Source organism: Marmota flaviventris, chromosome 1, assembly GCF_047511675.1.
Source record: "Marmota flaviventris isolate mMarFla1 chromosome 1, mMarFla1.hap1, whole genome shotgun sequence".
Taxonomy (NCBI): Eukaryota; Metazoa; Chordata; class Mammalia; order Rodentia; family Sciuridae; genus Marmota; species Marmota flaviventris.
The window spans coordinates 72,684,784-72,701,433 of record NC_092498.1 but is presented as its reverse complement, the minus strand read 5'-3'; the positions used below and the strand labels follow the sequence as shown (position 1 = coordinate 72,701,433).

Below are 16,650 nucleotides of genomic sequence, written 5' to 3'. Positions count from 1 at the left end.
TGAACAATGTAATTCAGGTATATTTATCTTATAATAGGACACTTTTTAAGTTTAGGAAAAGTAGATTTGTTAATTTTTTTAAACAAACAACTTAATAAGCAGACTTAAGATAGAGCATCGAAAGTACATTTGTGTGTAGCCACAAAACTTCATGTGACATAGTTGAGAGAATTTTAGAAGATGTGTCTGAATGAAATATCATTAACTTTGTTCAATTTTTATCTTGGCCTTGAAGTTAGACATCCTGGTATTTCTCAAATATATGAATGATGGAAGGTGATTATAATCCAGAGATTCTAAAATTCCTTACTGTAGGCTTTTCCCCCCCTCTCCAAAATCATTTGCTGATTGATTACCTACTATATCAATAAAGATGAAAGAAACTGAGTTTGTATAACAGCATCATGTCACCAAATAAATTTTAAAAAAATTAATTGACCACAGAGATATTCTTTTTAAATAAGACTGTTTTTTTTTTTTTTTAACAATTTGCACATAACTACCTCCACTGCACTCATCTTCAGTCTATTTTTATCTCCCTCTTAAGGCATGTTTAAGCTAAGGCATACATCATTAGCTTAGTACATATTGATATTCTTTATGAAATAAGATATGATATAGTATAATACTTTCATAATTAGGATTCTATCTAGACAAGTGAAATTAAAATTGTGATAGAGCAAAAATAATCTCCTTCTGAAATAGAATACATTAGAAAACATTTTTACCAGAATATTGATAAAGCTCACGTATATGGAATATGTGTATATTTTACATTTAGTATTAAATTTTATATTTAGTTGAAACTTAATGTCTAAAATGCCTAATAGATTTTTATATATTAATCTTCTTGGCATTCATCATTTGGATTGACCTATCAGAAGGTAATGTGGTATTTGTTGCCAGTGTTTCAATGGGAATAAGTGTTTAAATGTATCATTCAGAAACACAATTCAAAAAAAAAATGTAAAGTTAGGACATCAACTGTTCATGATACAGAAGAGGGGGAAATGCTCACATTGCTTATGTTTTATAATTAGTAAATACAAATGCCAGCTTTAAACCTTAGCAGTTTTGACTAAAAGTAAAATCAAATTCTTAAACTCTTTTTGAAGTCTCACCTTTGTTTAGTAGAATAATTTATTTATCAAGTCATTTTTTCATTGAAAAAAAAACTACCAAAGTCAAGTGTGCTGCTACATGCTTCATAGCTTCGGAGGCTGAGATAGGCGATCACAAGTTTAAGGCCAACCTCAGCAACTTACTAAGGCCCTAAGCAACTTAGTGAGTCCCTGTCTCAAAATACAAAAATACCTACTGGGCTGGAGTTGTGGCTCAGTGGTAGAGAGCTTGCCTCACATGTGTGAGGTACTGGGTTTGATTCTCAGCACCACATATAAATAAATGATTAAAATAGGATCTTTCAACAACAACAAAAAATATTAAAAAAAAAAAAAAAAACCAAACTACCAAAGACTGCTTTGAAGCCTACTCAGTCAGTATTGATACTTCTTCCTTTCCATTTAGTCCAGGTCATGGGGAAATTTCCTGAACTTCTAAGACCAGGCTTGACTAAATCATGTGGTTATCCCAGGTAGATAAATGACAATGCTTTTATCTCAGTATTCTGGAAATATCGGCTCAATGGTTGTGTAGAGCAGAGATATAATTTACCTATGACATTCAGATGAAGTGTGAGGGTTTTCACTTTACACATGAAATAGAATCTCTACTCAGTCACACACCAGCTCTGTGATCTTGGGCAAAGCTATTTATTATCTTAGTTTTCCTTTCTTTAAAATGGTTATCATAATAGTATCTGCTTCCTAAGAATGAGGTAAATATAAAAGGAGTTAATTCATGTGAAGTCCTTAGCAGAGTGCCTGTCAAATGGTGAATTCTCAGAAGTATTACCTAATAATATGACTTTAGACTGTTTGAAATATAATTCCTTTATCTTAAGATACATTTTTGCATATTTTCTTTTATCTTATATTAAATTTGAAATAATACTGAATTTTCTTCTACTGTGAAGAGAGGATGAAGTCTTTTTTTTTAATTATAGTAAATTACAGTTGGATAAGACTAATTCATCTCCACACCCTCAATTGTATCTGTCATTCCCAGTGTCTCTTTCAAAATAATATTATATAGGAACTTTGACTTTAGTTGAGGCTCCTCATGGTAATTTGTATTCTCTCCATTTATGCCTTATCAGCTACCTCCTCTGTGGAAAAAAAGCTTAGGTAATAGAAATGGAAATGGCCCCATAGAAGTGTGTATTGGTTGCCCTTTTTTATATGAGAGGTCAGAAATAGGCATAATATAAGAAAAAGATGAGGTTAGCCAGGCAGTTGGATCTGTTAAATATATCTCTGTGAATTTAGATCACAAAAGAGCAAAAGTTTTCCATAGCGGCCATAAATTCAAATCTATATGCTTCCTTAGAGATCCGTTTATGGTTATCATTTTTTTCTCCTTCTGTGTATTTGGATGGTACAGCCATTGTTTAAGCCAAGGATCTAGTGATGAATAACCGAGACTTGGTAGGTTCTGGACCTTTAACTGATGTCCTGCACTCCATTTCCCTGCTTGCTCCCTAGGCAGAAGCTGTGCTGCCCAAGGCTGCACCACCATGTGATAATTACACATTCCATGGGTATTGGCTTTGTGTTCTCTGCCTGAGGCAGCCAGCATTTTGATTCTATCATAGGCACCAGGATATTGAAATTCAGTTAGAATTTGAAGCTCATGGTAGCTGGTAGATTAATTTTCCTTGGGTTGATAATCATTTTATTTTTTTTGAACATAAATAAATAGTGTCATACATGATCTTGAATCTAAATGGTGTCTAAAAGTGTTCATTGCCTAGAATTAGTGGCTGATCAACAACAATGTTTGTATTTGCATTAAATCTGGGTGGCACTGTATTTTCAAATGCATGTTCAATGAAGTTTGAGATCTTTTTGATTAAAGATCAAAGAAAATTCAAGTTTCATTTTTGGGGAGTTCTGTTTGTGTTTTGAGTTATATAGACTTAGAAGACCATAAAATATAAAGCTACTTGCCCTTAATTTTAGTGAAGTAATATGATGTAAAACATGAAGATGATCTTGATAGGTACAAACACATGAACTATCAGTCTATATTTTTTGGTTTTGTGCATTTATTTCTACTTTTTGGAATACTAACAATGGTATCATTGATAGGGAAACCTATCTTACAGCTTTAAAAGTTGTTTTGCCTGTTTATGTTTTCTTTTGCAATTACTACTTTGCCATTTTATAAGAAGTGAAGGAAATATTTATTGTCTTCAGTACTCTCCGAATTTATATAGGTAATCTTGATATTACATGAATAACTTAACAAATGTTGAGCTTAATTCGTAGAATGCATAGCAATTGGAAAAGGAATAAATATTAAATAATTTTCAAAGCATTCCATTTTTTCCCTTATAGTGAGAGATTTTTCTTGAGACTGAATAGAAATGGGCTTCCCAAAGCCCCAGATAAACCAGAACGACATTGCTCTCTCTTTGTGGTAAGTGAATCTTCTTTTGTTGATGAGGTATCTTCTTCTAGCTGTGCTTCATATTATTTAGGAGAAATAAAAGATTGTGAAAGAACATAGTGAATTGATTTAAACTTTGTAAGTAACACATACATTGCATTAATGGCCAAAATTGTGAATACTGTCATTCACAATTACTGTACTTCCCTTAGGGTATTATTGACTCCTTTAATTTTTCTCTTGGTGTGTTTTGGTGCTCTGATATGATTGCCAAAGTTCAGTAGCAATAGGGCTTAGCATGGCACCTGGTTTTTAATATGTGCTTCATAAATGTGAGAGAGAGCCTGAATGAACAATGGTATTTCCTTTTAAACATCTCTTAACAGCAGTTGACTCAAAGTTGATTGTAGTGACATTTTTAGAACAGAATTTGAATCATGTCAGAATTTGAATCATGTGCTTTTGCTCTAAACATTCCATTAAGAATATTTATGTTCATCTTTGTCTTTCTGCTCTTGTGAAAATAATGTACTATAATCTTTAAGTGCTGGTGCAGATTATGAATTCTAAAATAACCCAATTTTATTTTTTGGTAGGATTTGGGTAGCAGCGAGCTAAGAAAGGACATCTATATCACTGTGCACATCATCCGAATTGGTAGGTACAGCACTTGCTGCTGTTTTACAGGCAAAATAGCTGAGAGGTCTCCATGTGCTTGTGTGTTTGTGTGTTTGTTTTGCTCCCTGGAATGAAATGTGAATTCCAGAAGTACAGATTTGTTCTCTGGCCTCCCCGACCTCACATTACAACCTTCTCACCTACCATGAATAGATATGGATCTTTTTCTATGTAAGTTGTTAAGGAATTTGTTGTATTTCCTTTTGTTTTCTTGAATCTCCTAAACACATCTGATTCAAATATTTTGTATTTGCCCTTTTAAATTTTAATTTCTTATAGCATGAAATAAACTTTTAGGACCTGAGTTTCCTACAAGTTGAGGAAAGCTTCACACCAGCTATCACTTTCCTAAATGCAGAATGTTATAAAGCATTATTACAGAAGATTCTACAAAAAGAGGTTTAAGAGATGCTGAATACTGTATTATTTGAACTGCTATAATGTCATAGCTCATTAATGGGTCTGAGAAGTCCTACAGGGAGAAATCAATATGGTTCTCTAACTTTGTTGACCCAGCTTCCCCCAAATCTGATTTGACTGTGAAAGCATGGATATAACGTAGCATTTATTAATATCTTGCAGAACACACTTTGGTATTCTATTTTCCCACATATTTCCACCTTTTGGGTCAGAGCAGCTGGGTGAAATAAGGAATGGTGCAGCTTCTGCAGTGTTTCTAATAAGGCTGACCAGCCGATGCTGGAAATGTGTTCCCAATTCTTCACTAACTGTGCTCTGTTACTTGCAGGGAAATACTTCTGCAGTGCAGTAATAGCTTGCCATGCAGACATGCTAAATGACCTTTAATTTTATAGTCTTTTAGTTTACGCATGCAACAACCACATTGTGCATTGAGAGAGACTATAAAAAACTTTCATTCCAACATAGATTTCTCTATATATCTTGTAAAAATGTGTTCAGAATATTTGTTTTCATTTTAAATTATTTTTTATATTTGAAAGATAGTAGAAATGATTTCAAAAACTAAACTGTGTTGCATTTTAATTTTTCCTTTAATAAATGAGTCTGTGAGGAAAAAAATTGTAAAGTACCTTCTAAAATTTTGGAAAAGTTGCAATCTGTGTTGCTATGTACTTTTGAGATAAAACCTCTGTCTGTTGGAGAATGATATGATACAGTTTCTTGTATAATTTATATATAGATATAGATATAGATATATGTGTGTATATTTACATATAATATATATACTACATATATATATATTATATATATATTTTACTTCAAATTTGTAATGCCAGTTGTTAAAATGTAGTTTGGGATATCTTTATGTAAAACTGCTAAAACTTGAATATAATCTGAAGCACTGAGAGTAAAAGTAAACCACTTTTGCTTTTGAAACTTTCTAGACAATATATACATGATTTGGGTGAAAAAATAAAAACATGCAGCTGAGTGTGTGCCCTTCAAGCCCATGGTCCCCCTCTTACAGCTTCATTGCTGAGGCAACCACCTCAAAAGTGTTGCCTGTCATAGGGCTGCCTTTCAAATACCTGGTGTTTGATTAGTACTTGCATTTTTTACTAAGATTTTATGGTCATTACACCATTCAAAATGAATGTTGATCCAGAAATTACCTACCTGCCTGCCTCTAGGTTTGCTAAAGATAAATCTCTGGAATTGTTGAAAGAAACTTGCAAGAAATTTTTACTGCTTGAAACTGAGGAGAAATGAAGTTAGGCTAAAATGCTCTAAGAAAGGTTATGACTTTGTCTGCCACCCTCCTTCGATTTAGTAAAATTGAGGAGTGGAAGATTGTTATCTTTCAGGGACAGATACTTCTTTTTATAGAATGTCCCTTGTACCTGCTTTATTGGGAAAAGGACACACTGTCCCTCATTGGCTGCTGAAAGTAGGAGCAATAACACCTCAAAGCTGACAAATTATGCCCAGCCTTTGATTTGGAAAGAAGAGAGAGGAAAAAAGGAAAAAAAAAGGAAAAAAGAGCAATTAATAGTTTTATATCCCCCTGCCCAACCTAAGTGAAGTTCAAAGAACTTCTCTTGTTTCCCCTTCTGGCTTTTGGCTGGACCCTTAATATTTTATCTTTCCACATTCCTCCTATCTTCCTTCCTGCTTAGAGAATTTTTCTAGTAATCAGAGCAGAACTGTGAATTCTTATTAATCCTGGAGTTGGGAACCCCAGGGCTGACACTGAATCATCTTATTGGTGTAATTGTTAGACCAAAGCCTCAGTGTGCAAAGCTGTAGTGCCACAGTGTCCTGAAAGGACACTGAATACTGCATGTCGAGGACTTAAGAAGCAGCAGCTTTGGAGGGAGCAAAGCTTCACAGTGGCAGAGCTTGCAAGCCTCCCTAGAGCACCTTCTCAAGTAGTTCTGAGAACAGACCTTCTCCCACCCCCCTTATTTCTCAATCCTCCTCCATAGTTTTTTCTTTAGCACAGTACTAGAGGAAGGGGATGTTTTAAAAAGGACTGGTAGGTGTGCTATGCCCTTGTATAAATTGTAGGAAGCCAGAGCTAGAAGATTCCTTAGGAATATTCATGTTCAGTTCCTATTTTTTTTTTATTAATGAGTTTCTTTTCTAATATTAAATAACTTTGAAGCACTTCTCTCAGAAATCTCCTAATTACTTTGTCATCTTGCATGTATGAAGGAATGAGTAAGTAAAATAAAATTTGTATTTTAAATCATGATATTGATCAAGATTGCACTATATCAAAGCACAATTGCTTTATAATTAAATCAGCCAATTTAAATATGACATTACAAGATGTTTGACTTGTAGGCAGAAATTATATTAAAATTATGTATATTTAAATTTAGCTTCCGACTATAGCTTGAGGTCATGAAAACATGACATTTAAAAATGTTACATTTTGCACATCTAAAAAGTGATTGATTTCTGTTGTCCAATTTTTTTTAGTTTTGATTCTAACCATAAAATAAGAGGTTTTCAGGATTTTATTTGCAAGCATTTCCCTGAAAGTGACATATTGCACATATAGTTTTCCATTTTTCTTTAGTAGTGATGAGTAAAAACCCAATTGGATACTACCATCCTTTTGGTTTGGGTGGGTTTTTTTTCTATATAACATTGGATTTTGGAAATTCTAGAGACATCTTGATATGCTATAGAATTTTGCTCAGATAGAAACAACTTATGGATCTGCTGACCAGCATCTAGAGACAAATTTGCATTTTTTCTTTTTTTTTTTTTTTTGCCCCTTATTAACTTCTTATATTTCAGCTTCAGTATACATTATGCTTTTGGTCTTTAAAATAATCATGGGAATTAAATATTAATAATAAATTAAAATAATGATAACATATTTTCAAATAAATGACAATTTTCAGGCTTGTAATAGTCAATACAGTCCCAGGGCATGTTAGTAATGGACCAAGTTATCCACAGCCTGCACAGTGAGGCAGGAGCATGCTCATTTAGTCACCTGTGCTTACTTGTTATATTCAGAGTCTCTCCAACTGCTTTTTTTCAGAGGTGAATTTTTTGAAATGGTTTTGTGAATAAGGAATTTTTTAGAAAATGGAAAATGTCATAGGCACCATGATTGCCTTTAATAAAGTGGGCCTTCTGGGATCTCTTCATGAATCCTAAGAGAAGGAAAGTGGTTCCCAAACATGGGATCAGCTCTAATTTTCATAGTTTTATGGATGGCAGCTGAAGCTCAGAGTTCATGCTGCTTGCCCAAGGTCACAGAGGAAGGTGACTGGAGCAGGCGATCCTAAAGCAAAGTGAAATCTTTTGCCCCCATCCTATACCCTTTCCATCACCCAATTATGTTTTGTATGTATGACCTGCTTGGTGGCTCTGTGTGTCTCTGATTAGGATGCATCTAATCAAATATTTCCATGAGTCATGTTTGCTCTTTAACTGGATAGGTCGAATGGGAGCAGGAGAAAAAAAGAATGCCTGCAGCGTCCAGTACCGGCGACCCTTTGGTTGTGCGGTTCTTAGCATCGCGGATCTGCTAACAGGAGAGACGAAGGATGACCTTGTCCTGAAAGTGTACATGTAAGAAGCCTGAACATGGTGGGGCCTGGGTGGGCACAGGGGTGCATCTGGATCTTACCTGGATAATACTTTATGTGTGGAAGTGCAGAACACCACATGGGTTAAGCTTGAGTCATTTTTCAAACTCCCAGCAATCTGTTGACTTGCTGCAAATTAGCCCACAAGTCACTCTTAGTCAGAAGAAATATGAAATCAAAAACCAATGAATACAGATGGTTTATTGATTGGGTAGACCATGTACTGTGTAGCATACTTCCACTGAATTTGCATACCTGGTATATCTTTCCATAATTAATTAATTCATTCTTGGAAAGTGGAAATACTATACTTTGTAATAAAAATGAATGAGAACTAAGACAGGGAAGCTCAGGTGATTACCCTCCTACTCCATATATTAAACTGGCCTGCGGTAGTAAAGTACTACGAAAGTGTGTACTACAAAAATTTATTGTCTCCTAGTCCTGGAGGCTAGTAGTCTGAGATAACATGTTGGCAGAGTTGGTTCCTTCTGGGGGCCGTGAGGGAGAATTATTTCCATTCCTCTTTCCTAGCCTCTGGTTGGTTGTTAGTGACCTTTGATGTTCCATGGCTTGTAGTTATTGTCATCCTGAGCTCTCCCTTCATCTTTACACAGCATTCTCCCTATGTGCATGGCTGTCTCTGTCTAATTTTTTCCTTTTATAAAGACAATTGTACTGGATTGAGGCTCACACCAGTGACCTCATTATCACCTGATAACTTCTGTAAAGATCCTCTTTCCAAATAAGGTCACATTCTGAGGTACTTGAAGTTAGGATATCAACATTATCTTTTTGGAGGGGGACACAGTATAACCCATAATGCTCTGCTAAGAAAATCACTTGACATAATCCAAATTCTAAGATAAATGATTTCTTAAATGCACATGGTTTGAGTCAGCCTACCCTGTTTACTTCCCCACACATCTGAGAATTGAGAGCTAAAGTAGAAAGACATGGTCAGAGCCAGCCCCCTGGGGTATCCGCATTCCTGTTTTGAGGGCCAACTCCTGGCTACCTCCACAAGCAACCTTGCTTTTGTCTTTTATTCCAGAGTTTGTGTTGCTAGATCTAACATATGCCAATAGTTTTTTCATATATGGTGGTCACAACCAGCACACCCCTATGGGACACATACTTCAATTGCTTATTTTTTACCCACTACAGCAGTGTTTCATGGATTTATCTACTCTCCACCAAGTGGTGACCTCTGTAGCAAGTTAAGTAATTGACAAAGATTTATCTACATCCTGTGGTTTGGGACTGGAAATTCTCTTTATCCCTTCTTAAGAGGGATAAAACCTGTGACCTTGATTTTAAACTTGAAAACTTTTTAAGCTAGTGGGTAGCATTACTTGTTACTCTTTTTGTCATAAGTCAACCCTCATTTTTAATGGCTGGACTTAAATCTGTAGTAACTACCTTCTGGTCTCTCCATACATTGTTGGTGGGACTACAAACTGATGCAACCAGGCTGGAAAGCAATACATAAATTCCTCAAAAAACTAGGAATGAAGCCACCATATGACCCAGCTACCCCACTCCTTGGTATATATCCAATGGATTTTAAATGAGCATACTACTGTACTACAGCCACATTAGTGTTTATAGTAGCACAATTCACAATAGCTAAGCTATGGAGCCAACCTAAGTATCCTTCAACAGATGAATGGATGAAGAAAATGTGGTATATATACACAATAGAGTATTGTTCAGCCGTAAAGAAGTATGACTTTATGGCATTTGCTGGTAAATGGATGGAATTGGAGATTCTCATACTTAAGTGAAATAAACCAGTCCCCAGAAGTCAAAGGTTCAATGCCACAGTCTGGCTGGGCACAAATGCCGCAGTCTGGCTGGGCACACAATCACGAGCCACCACACAGCTTGTAGATTCAAACAGCAACTCTTTATTCCCGAACTCACACCAGCCGTCTACAAACACGTTCTGGGGAGATCCACGTTCTCTGCCCAAAATCCCCGTTCTCTGCCCAAATCCAAATCCACCTCCACTGGGCTTCTATCTCCCAAAAAATACTCTGAATCCCGTGAGAACTCAAGGGGAACTCAGGCAGCAGGATACGCCCTATTCCCAGGAGGAATAATCTTAAACCTTAAACCTGGAACCTAAACTGGGAACGCCCTAAACACGATTATCTTAAAACCGGGAACACCCTAATCTGCCTTGGTCCTTGAGCAAGGTCACCTACATTCAATGTCACTGCAACATGTCAGCAACAGTTCAATGTTTTCTCTGATATGTGGAAGCTAATCCAAAATAAAAAGATTAGAAGAAAGATCAATGGAGTAGACAAAGGGGATTGAAGGGAGAGGGAGAAGGAATGGGATAGGGAAAGACAGTGAAATGAATCTGACCTACGTTTCCTATGTGCACACATGAATATACCACAGTGAATCTCATCGTCATGTATATCCACAAGATGGTTTTAAAAACACCATAAGTAAACAGCAGAAGGATTAGTAGAGTAGAGGTCAGAGAATCTGGGAGGGGATAGGAGGAAGAAAGGGAAAGGGGAAGTACTAGGGAATGAATTAGAACAAATTATATTCCACGCTTTTATAATTATGTCCAAATAAATTCTGTTATCATATATTACTAAAAATAACAAATAAAAATGAGGAAATCCATAAATAATATTTCCAGATTCTGCTGTGAGTCTTAAAACATCATTTATTTGAAATAAAAGTGATCAGTAACGGCCAAACTTTACTATGTGCTTACTATATACCAGGGACTCTGGTCAGCATGTTAAGCCTATTGTGTCATTTTATCCTCAAAACAAACCATGAAGCAGATGCTGTAATCTCAGTTTTACTCATAAGGGGACAGTTAAATGACTTGCTCAATGTCATGCAGCTAATAAGAATGAGAACCATATTTGAAATCAAGATTGTCCAGTTCCAGAACTAGAGCTCTCAAGGTATCAGGTTGTGTTCTTCCAGATGTTACTTCATACTACTATATAGTAATATGATGATGGTGGTATGTGCTGTTGCTTTTTATGAAAATTGAAATTCTTTGCAAACACAGTCTCTTCTTAGAATAGTCTTTCCAGGTGTGGGTTGCAAGGGCCATGTTTATCTTGCCACAGGGAACACTGAGGGGCTGACAGTTACATGCATCATCCTTGATTATGCAGCTGATGAAGGAGACCCATGAATCCCGGCTCTGCCTATGGCAGACATTCACTCTCATAAAAATAAATTGTGCTGGTCTTCATGGTATTTTATTTTCTGATTTTTTTCTTAAGCATCAAGTAAGGCTTTGGGTAATTCTTCCTAGAAGAGAAGTCCCTTAAAAATGACAATTCAGCAAATCATGAGGCCATTTCAAGAGAATGCTAAACCAGGCAAAACAGTCACTGCACAATAGAGAGGAACCAGGAATTTAGAAAAACACTCCAGAAAGTGCTTGTTAGAAACAATTTGTAAGAAGTTTCTAAATGCTAAGGTAACCAAGCCCCTAGTCTATCTGGCACTCTTAAGAACAGTAACAGATACCTAGTCTGAGAGTAGAAGGGGGCCTTTGATTTTATATGGAGTTTTTTTTTTTTTTTTTTTGGTGTTATTGTTAAAGAGCATATGCTCTAGAGTCACTTAACTATCTAATAGGATAGTAAACCTTCTTTCTTCCTTCCCTACTGGGTTGAAATAAGGAAAGTGGAAGCAGATGTACTAAGTGGCAATTGATGTTTCACAATTGGATAGGTGGGATGGCTTCTTCTATCTTCCATTGTATACATTGTTCTCCAGCATTTTTTCTCTTTGGGGGCCACTTTTAATCTGTGAGTTCATCCCAGCTGCTGCTTTGATGAGGTAGGTGGCCATGCCTCACCAGGCGTGGGCATTACTTCTCATCTTGGCATAGCCATGCTAAAACCATCAGTTGTTTGCAGCAAATTTCGAGGAATTCTAAGGAGATTTAGGGAAGTACCTTGTATGGTCATAACAAAAAGAGCAGGTGTGCATTCATGATCATTGCTTAATCCATGTTTCAGTAAAGTTTAACCAAGTGATTATTTTCATAGGTGTAATACAGAGAGTGAGTGGTACCAAATCCATGAGAACATCATCAAGAAGCTGAATGCACGCTATAATTTGACTGGCTCCAATGCAGGTGAGTACATGGAACTGGCTAACTTGGCCCTACACTTTTTATTTCAGGCCTTTTGTTTAGGTCAAAAGGAAATGGTCAAACCCTTGGTTTTTTCTCTTTGTCTTCCTAATTTTAAAAATGCTTAGTAAGCACTGTGGTACATCTCCCTGTACTGTGTGTGATAGGCCTATAAGTATAAATTTTCAGAAAAAAAATGTATTTCATTCTGGCTTAAAACAAAGTTACGGATCTGAATTTGTTCAGTGGTGCCAAGTCTTGAGACCTATAAATTTTTACTTACTGCTAAAACCTAGATGATAGTATGTCTGGGTTCATGACTGTAGGTTTGATAAACAGAAGTCTGACAGGAAGGTCCAATTACAGGATGCCTCATTGTCTGTAATCTGCTGTAAGCAGCATTATTGTACTGGGTAACCAACATACAGGTTCACATATTGAAGTGGGCTGAGGAAGTGATGATGACTGTGGTGTCACATAGATAAAATCTACGTATGCTTATTCAGAGAGCAACTCATGTTCTACGTGCCACTGTAAGTTATATGTAATATATGGCATGCAGACTTGTATTACAGTAGTTACACATCATAGACTATGTGACATTATATGGTGTAAGTAGATTGTATAGCATACATAGTGACTACTTTACATGTGATTATTAGCAAAAACTTGGTGAATATTGTTTGTGCCTATTCACCCTTCAGTCAGACATTGAAGCAAAATAATATGCATTTGTGTGTTTCAGCTGACATAAAGAAAGCTCAAATTAAACAAGCCATTATTTAAATGGAATGCATTGTTTTTAGAAGTAATTTTTAAAGCTCTTGAATATAAATAGATATTTGTGTGATAGTCCAACTTTACTAGTAATTAGGAGAACCAGTTTAAATTCAGACCAGCTTTTCTTTTCAGACTCATGCACATCTCTCTAGGCCAATGTATCCCACAAAGAGAAAGTAACTGCAGCCAGAAGCCTTTGTGGTTCAGTTTCTTGAGAACCATAAGGATCCACAGCTCACACATGTGGCAGCATTTCAGGCTGAACGGAATGGTGAGGTCAGATGAAGAGTTGGCCTCCTTCTCCCAAGAGTTGGGGAGGTAATGGGTTATATTTGATATAGATGGTCATTTGCTTTGGCCAAGCCCAATATCTACCACTAAAAAAACAAGAGGCTTAGAGCTTCTGGATGTTGAGGGCAAGCCTCTAAAAGACTAAGAGGAGACAGTAGAAGTGTCTTCCATGAGTAATAAGTTTATTTTAGAATCTGCTCTCCATGCTTGTCTTCTCTTCTCCCCAATAAAGAATTATGGGAGTGCTGACTGTGTGTGGACCAAATGGTTTCACTTCAGTGCATCCTCCATAAGGTAGGAAATGTGCTACTATTTTAAACCTTACCTTACCAAATCTGTGGACTTGCACCAAATCCAGTGAACCTTTCAGTGTTTCTTGATACCTGTGACCACTGTTTTATCATTAAATATTGAGCAGACCTGTGCTTCCAGTTCAGTGGGCACTAGCCACCACCCACGTGTGGCTACCAGGCAGTAATCCTACTAGCTGAATGCAGTGCCAGGAGGAGTATTATAAACTAGATGTCAGACTTTGAAGACTTCATATTATTAATAGAATGTACAGTATCCTGTTAGTATTGTTTTTATATTGATAACTTGTTAAAATGGTATATATATTGGGCTAAATAAAACATACTATTAAAATTATGTTTCTTTTTACATTTTTTAATGTGGTAAGTACAAAGTTTTAAATTTCACCCATAACTCATGATATTTTTATGGGACAGTGTTGTCCCAGGCCTGGTTTACATGATAACATTTTCCTCTAATTTATCTCATGCCTCACAAATAAGTTAATTATTTCTTGCTCCTTTCTTTCTGTCTACTGACTGTAGATGGAGGACTGTAGCTTTGGGGGAGCTAATTCTCTCCCCCCATAAGTCCTATTACTCTCTATTTGCTTGAACTTGCCTTCTATGTGAATAAACAATTATAAAACTTAACTGTCATCTTCTGAATTTTCCCCTGTGTTTCCTGACTTTCCTGTTCCCTGCCATCATAGATGTCTTCTTTTTGTGAGGAAGTGGGGTACTCGTGACTGAACTCAGGGGCACTCGACCACTGAGCCACATCCCCAGTCCTATTTTGTATTTTATTCAGAGACAGGGTCTTACTGAGTTGCTTAGCGCTTTGCTTTTGCTGAGGCTGGCTTTGAACTCACAATCCTCCTGCCTCAGCTTCCTGAGCCACTAGGATTACAGGGGTGCACCACCATGCCCAGCAGAGATGTCCTTTTCACTAACCAGGACAACTGCAGTACATTTCTTTCTTAACTTCTTCTTGGTCCCCCAATCCTTACCCTTTTTGAATATGCCCCATGCAGAACAAGATTCATCTGTTGTTGGGTTGTTTGAATAGGTCATTGTCCAAACTCTGAGGTGATTCCCAGTTGCCTCCTGAATCATAGTGAAGATCTTGATGATGGGCTTTAATTTAATCCCAGACAGATTCCTAAGGCCACTGATACTGTATCCTGTAAGGCTTCTCTTAGGGGTCAGGGTTCCAATTAAACCAAACTACAGATTCTCTCTGCTTAAAGACAGGAATCATGTCTTTGAGAGTATAGTGTGGTTTTTTAATATTTTGCCTATGCAAGCAAGATATCGAAGGTATGAATCAGTTTCACTGGAATAATAAGAATATCATCTTCTAGAGATTATAGAAGGATTAAAAAAGAAAAATGTATGCAAAGCACTTACCATAGAACTTTATACATAGTAAGTATATGTATTCACTTTTAGCTGTCATTATTTATCTCACTTTGAGCTATCATCTGGAATATTTTACCCTTTCCTCTTAAGTTATCTTGTTTCATTTTTTTTAAAAAAATGGATAGGAAATAGTAGAAGAAGCAGGAATATAAAAAATTGAAGCAATTTCATCTCCTTAAGGAAAGCTTTTAGAATATTAGTTGGATTTTTGATAATCTGGATTATTAAACCAACCCCTCCTACACTTTGTTTCTTCCATCTCCTCTCTACAGATTTGATTGCTAATATCTCCTTCTGGGTTCCTTTCATTGTTTGTGGTCCTTCTGATTACATAAATTACTCCATGAAGGATGAGGAGCATATTCTACTTCCTTAGGGCCATTTCTCCTTGGAAAGTACTCCCCATGTTCCATGTGCTTTGTCAGCAATATTGACTTTACCAGGAACTGAGACTCCAACCACTTTATTCCCTGATTCTTCATTTTTCTGTTAAACATTATACTATAATGAAAACTGTGTTGCTGTCTTTGGGAAAAGTTGTAAAAAAAAATCATCATCGTAGCATATAATGGCCTCAGAATACTTTACCCTCCTTTTGGTGTGGTGATGATGATTTTTTTGCTGTCTGCCATGATACTTAGAGTCCTTGGCAACCAAATATGTGTTCGTTTTACCTTGCTTCTGCTACAGAGCCCTGCTCTCCTGTTTTTATGACCTCAGCCCTTCTCCATCCTTCTCCAGTCAAGCCTGAGTTCCAGCTGCCCTACACAGACCCCTCTCACTCTTCGATCCCTTCTCACTCTTTGATCCCTTCTCACTCTTTGAAGCCCTAAGCTTAGGCACACCCCGCCCTAAGCCTTCTCATTCTATAATACTGCTCCAGAGAAAGAAAGCTCAAAATGAACCTTTAAAAAAGGCTTGTATTCTTCCTACCAGAATTTCTGTTCTTCATTCTTGGTGGGTCATCGTTCTTGTCACCTTTATCTGTTTCCTTCTTGGGGAAAGGGAGTTACAAGCCCAGGTGGGTGTTCTGGATCCATATTGCTTCATTATCGAAAGGGAGGCACTCTAATGACTTCCTTTAAAATAGGAGAGGAAGCAAGAGTACAAGAAATTGAAGTGGGAACTTGGGGCGCCTAATGTTCGGTTATCACAGTGGCTGGATATTGTTGACTTCCCACTTTTTTCTTCTTGGAACACAGAATTGATTAAATGGAAGCAGCACAAACATTTTCAAGAGAATTGAGTTCACTCAAAAAGTGCTGTTTTTTTCCTGCTTTTCCTCTGCTATTCTTTGGTTTGGTACTAAAAAAAGAAGAAAAGAAGAACTTTGAAATTACTTTGAAACAAATTCTGCCAGCTAATTTCCAGGCCCTTTATGCTTCATTGATATCCTCCATATCTCTTATTAGAGTTGTAATCTTGTCTGTTTAATAGATGAAAGGATTCATCGATTAAACTGGGGTTTTTCCCGCTAACCTAAGACTTATGTTGTAAAGGTACATTAACC

General features: G+C 36.6%; 1 protein-coding gene across 3 annotated transcripts in view; it reads left to right on the top strand.

The window, feature by feature from the left end:
- Dock4 (dedicator of cytokinesis 4) overlaps nucleotides 1–16,650 on the top strand; it is a 439,856-nt gene that overhangs the window by 226,428 nt on the left and 196,778 nt on the right. For all 3 annotated transcript variants that reach the window (XM_071613555.1, XM_071613553.1, XM_071613552.1), the window contains 4 exons: nucleotides 3,459–3,540; nucleotides 4,107–4,167; nucleotides 8,073–8,205; nucleotides 12,272–12,360. In XM_071613555.1, coding sequence (XP_071469656.1) covers nucleotides 3,459–3,540; nucleotides 4,107–4,167; nucleotides 8,073–8,205; nucleotides 12,272–12,360 — 365 coding nt within the window. The remainder of the gene's footprint in view (nucleotides 1–3,458; nucleotides 3,541–4,106; nucleotides 4,168–8,072; nucleotides 8,206–12,271; nucleotides 12,361–16,650) is intronic.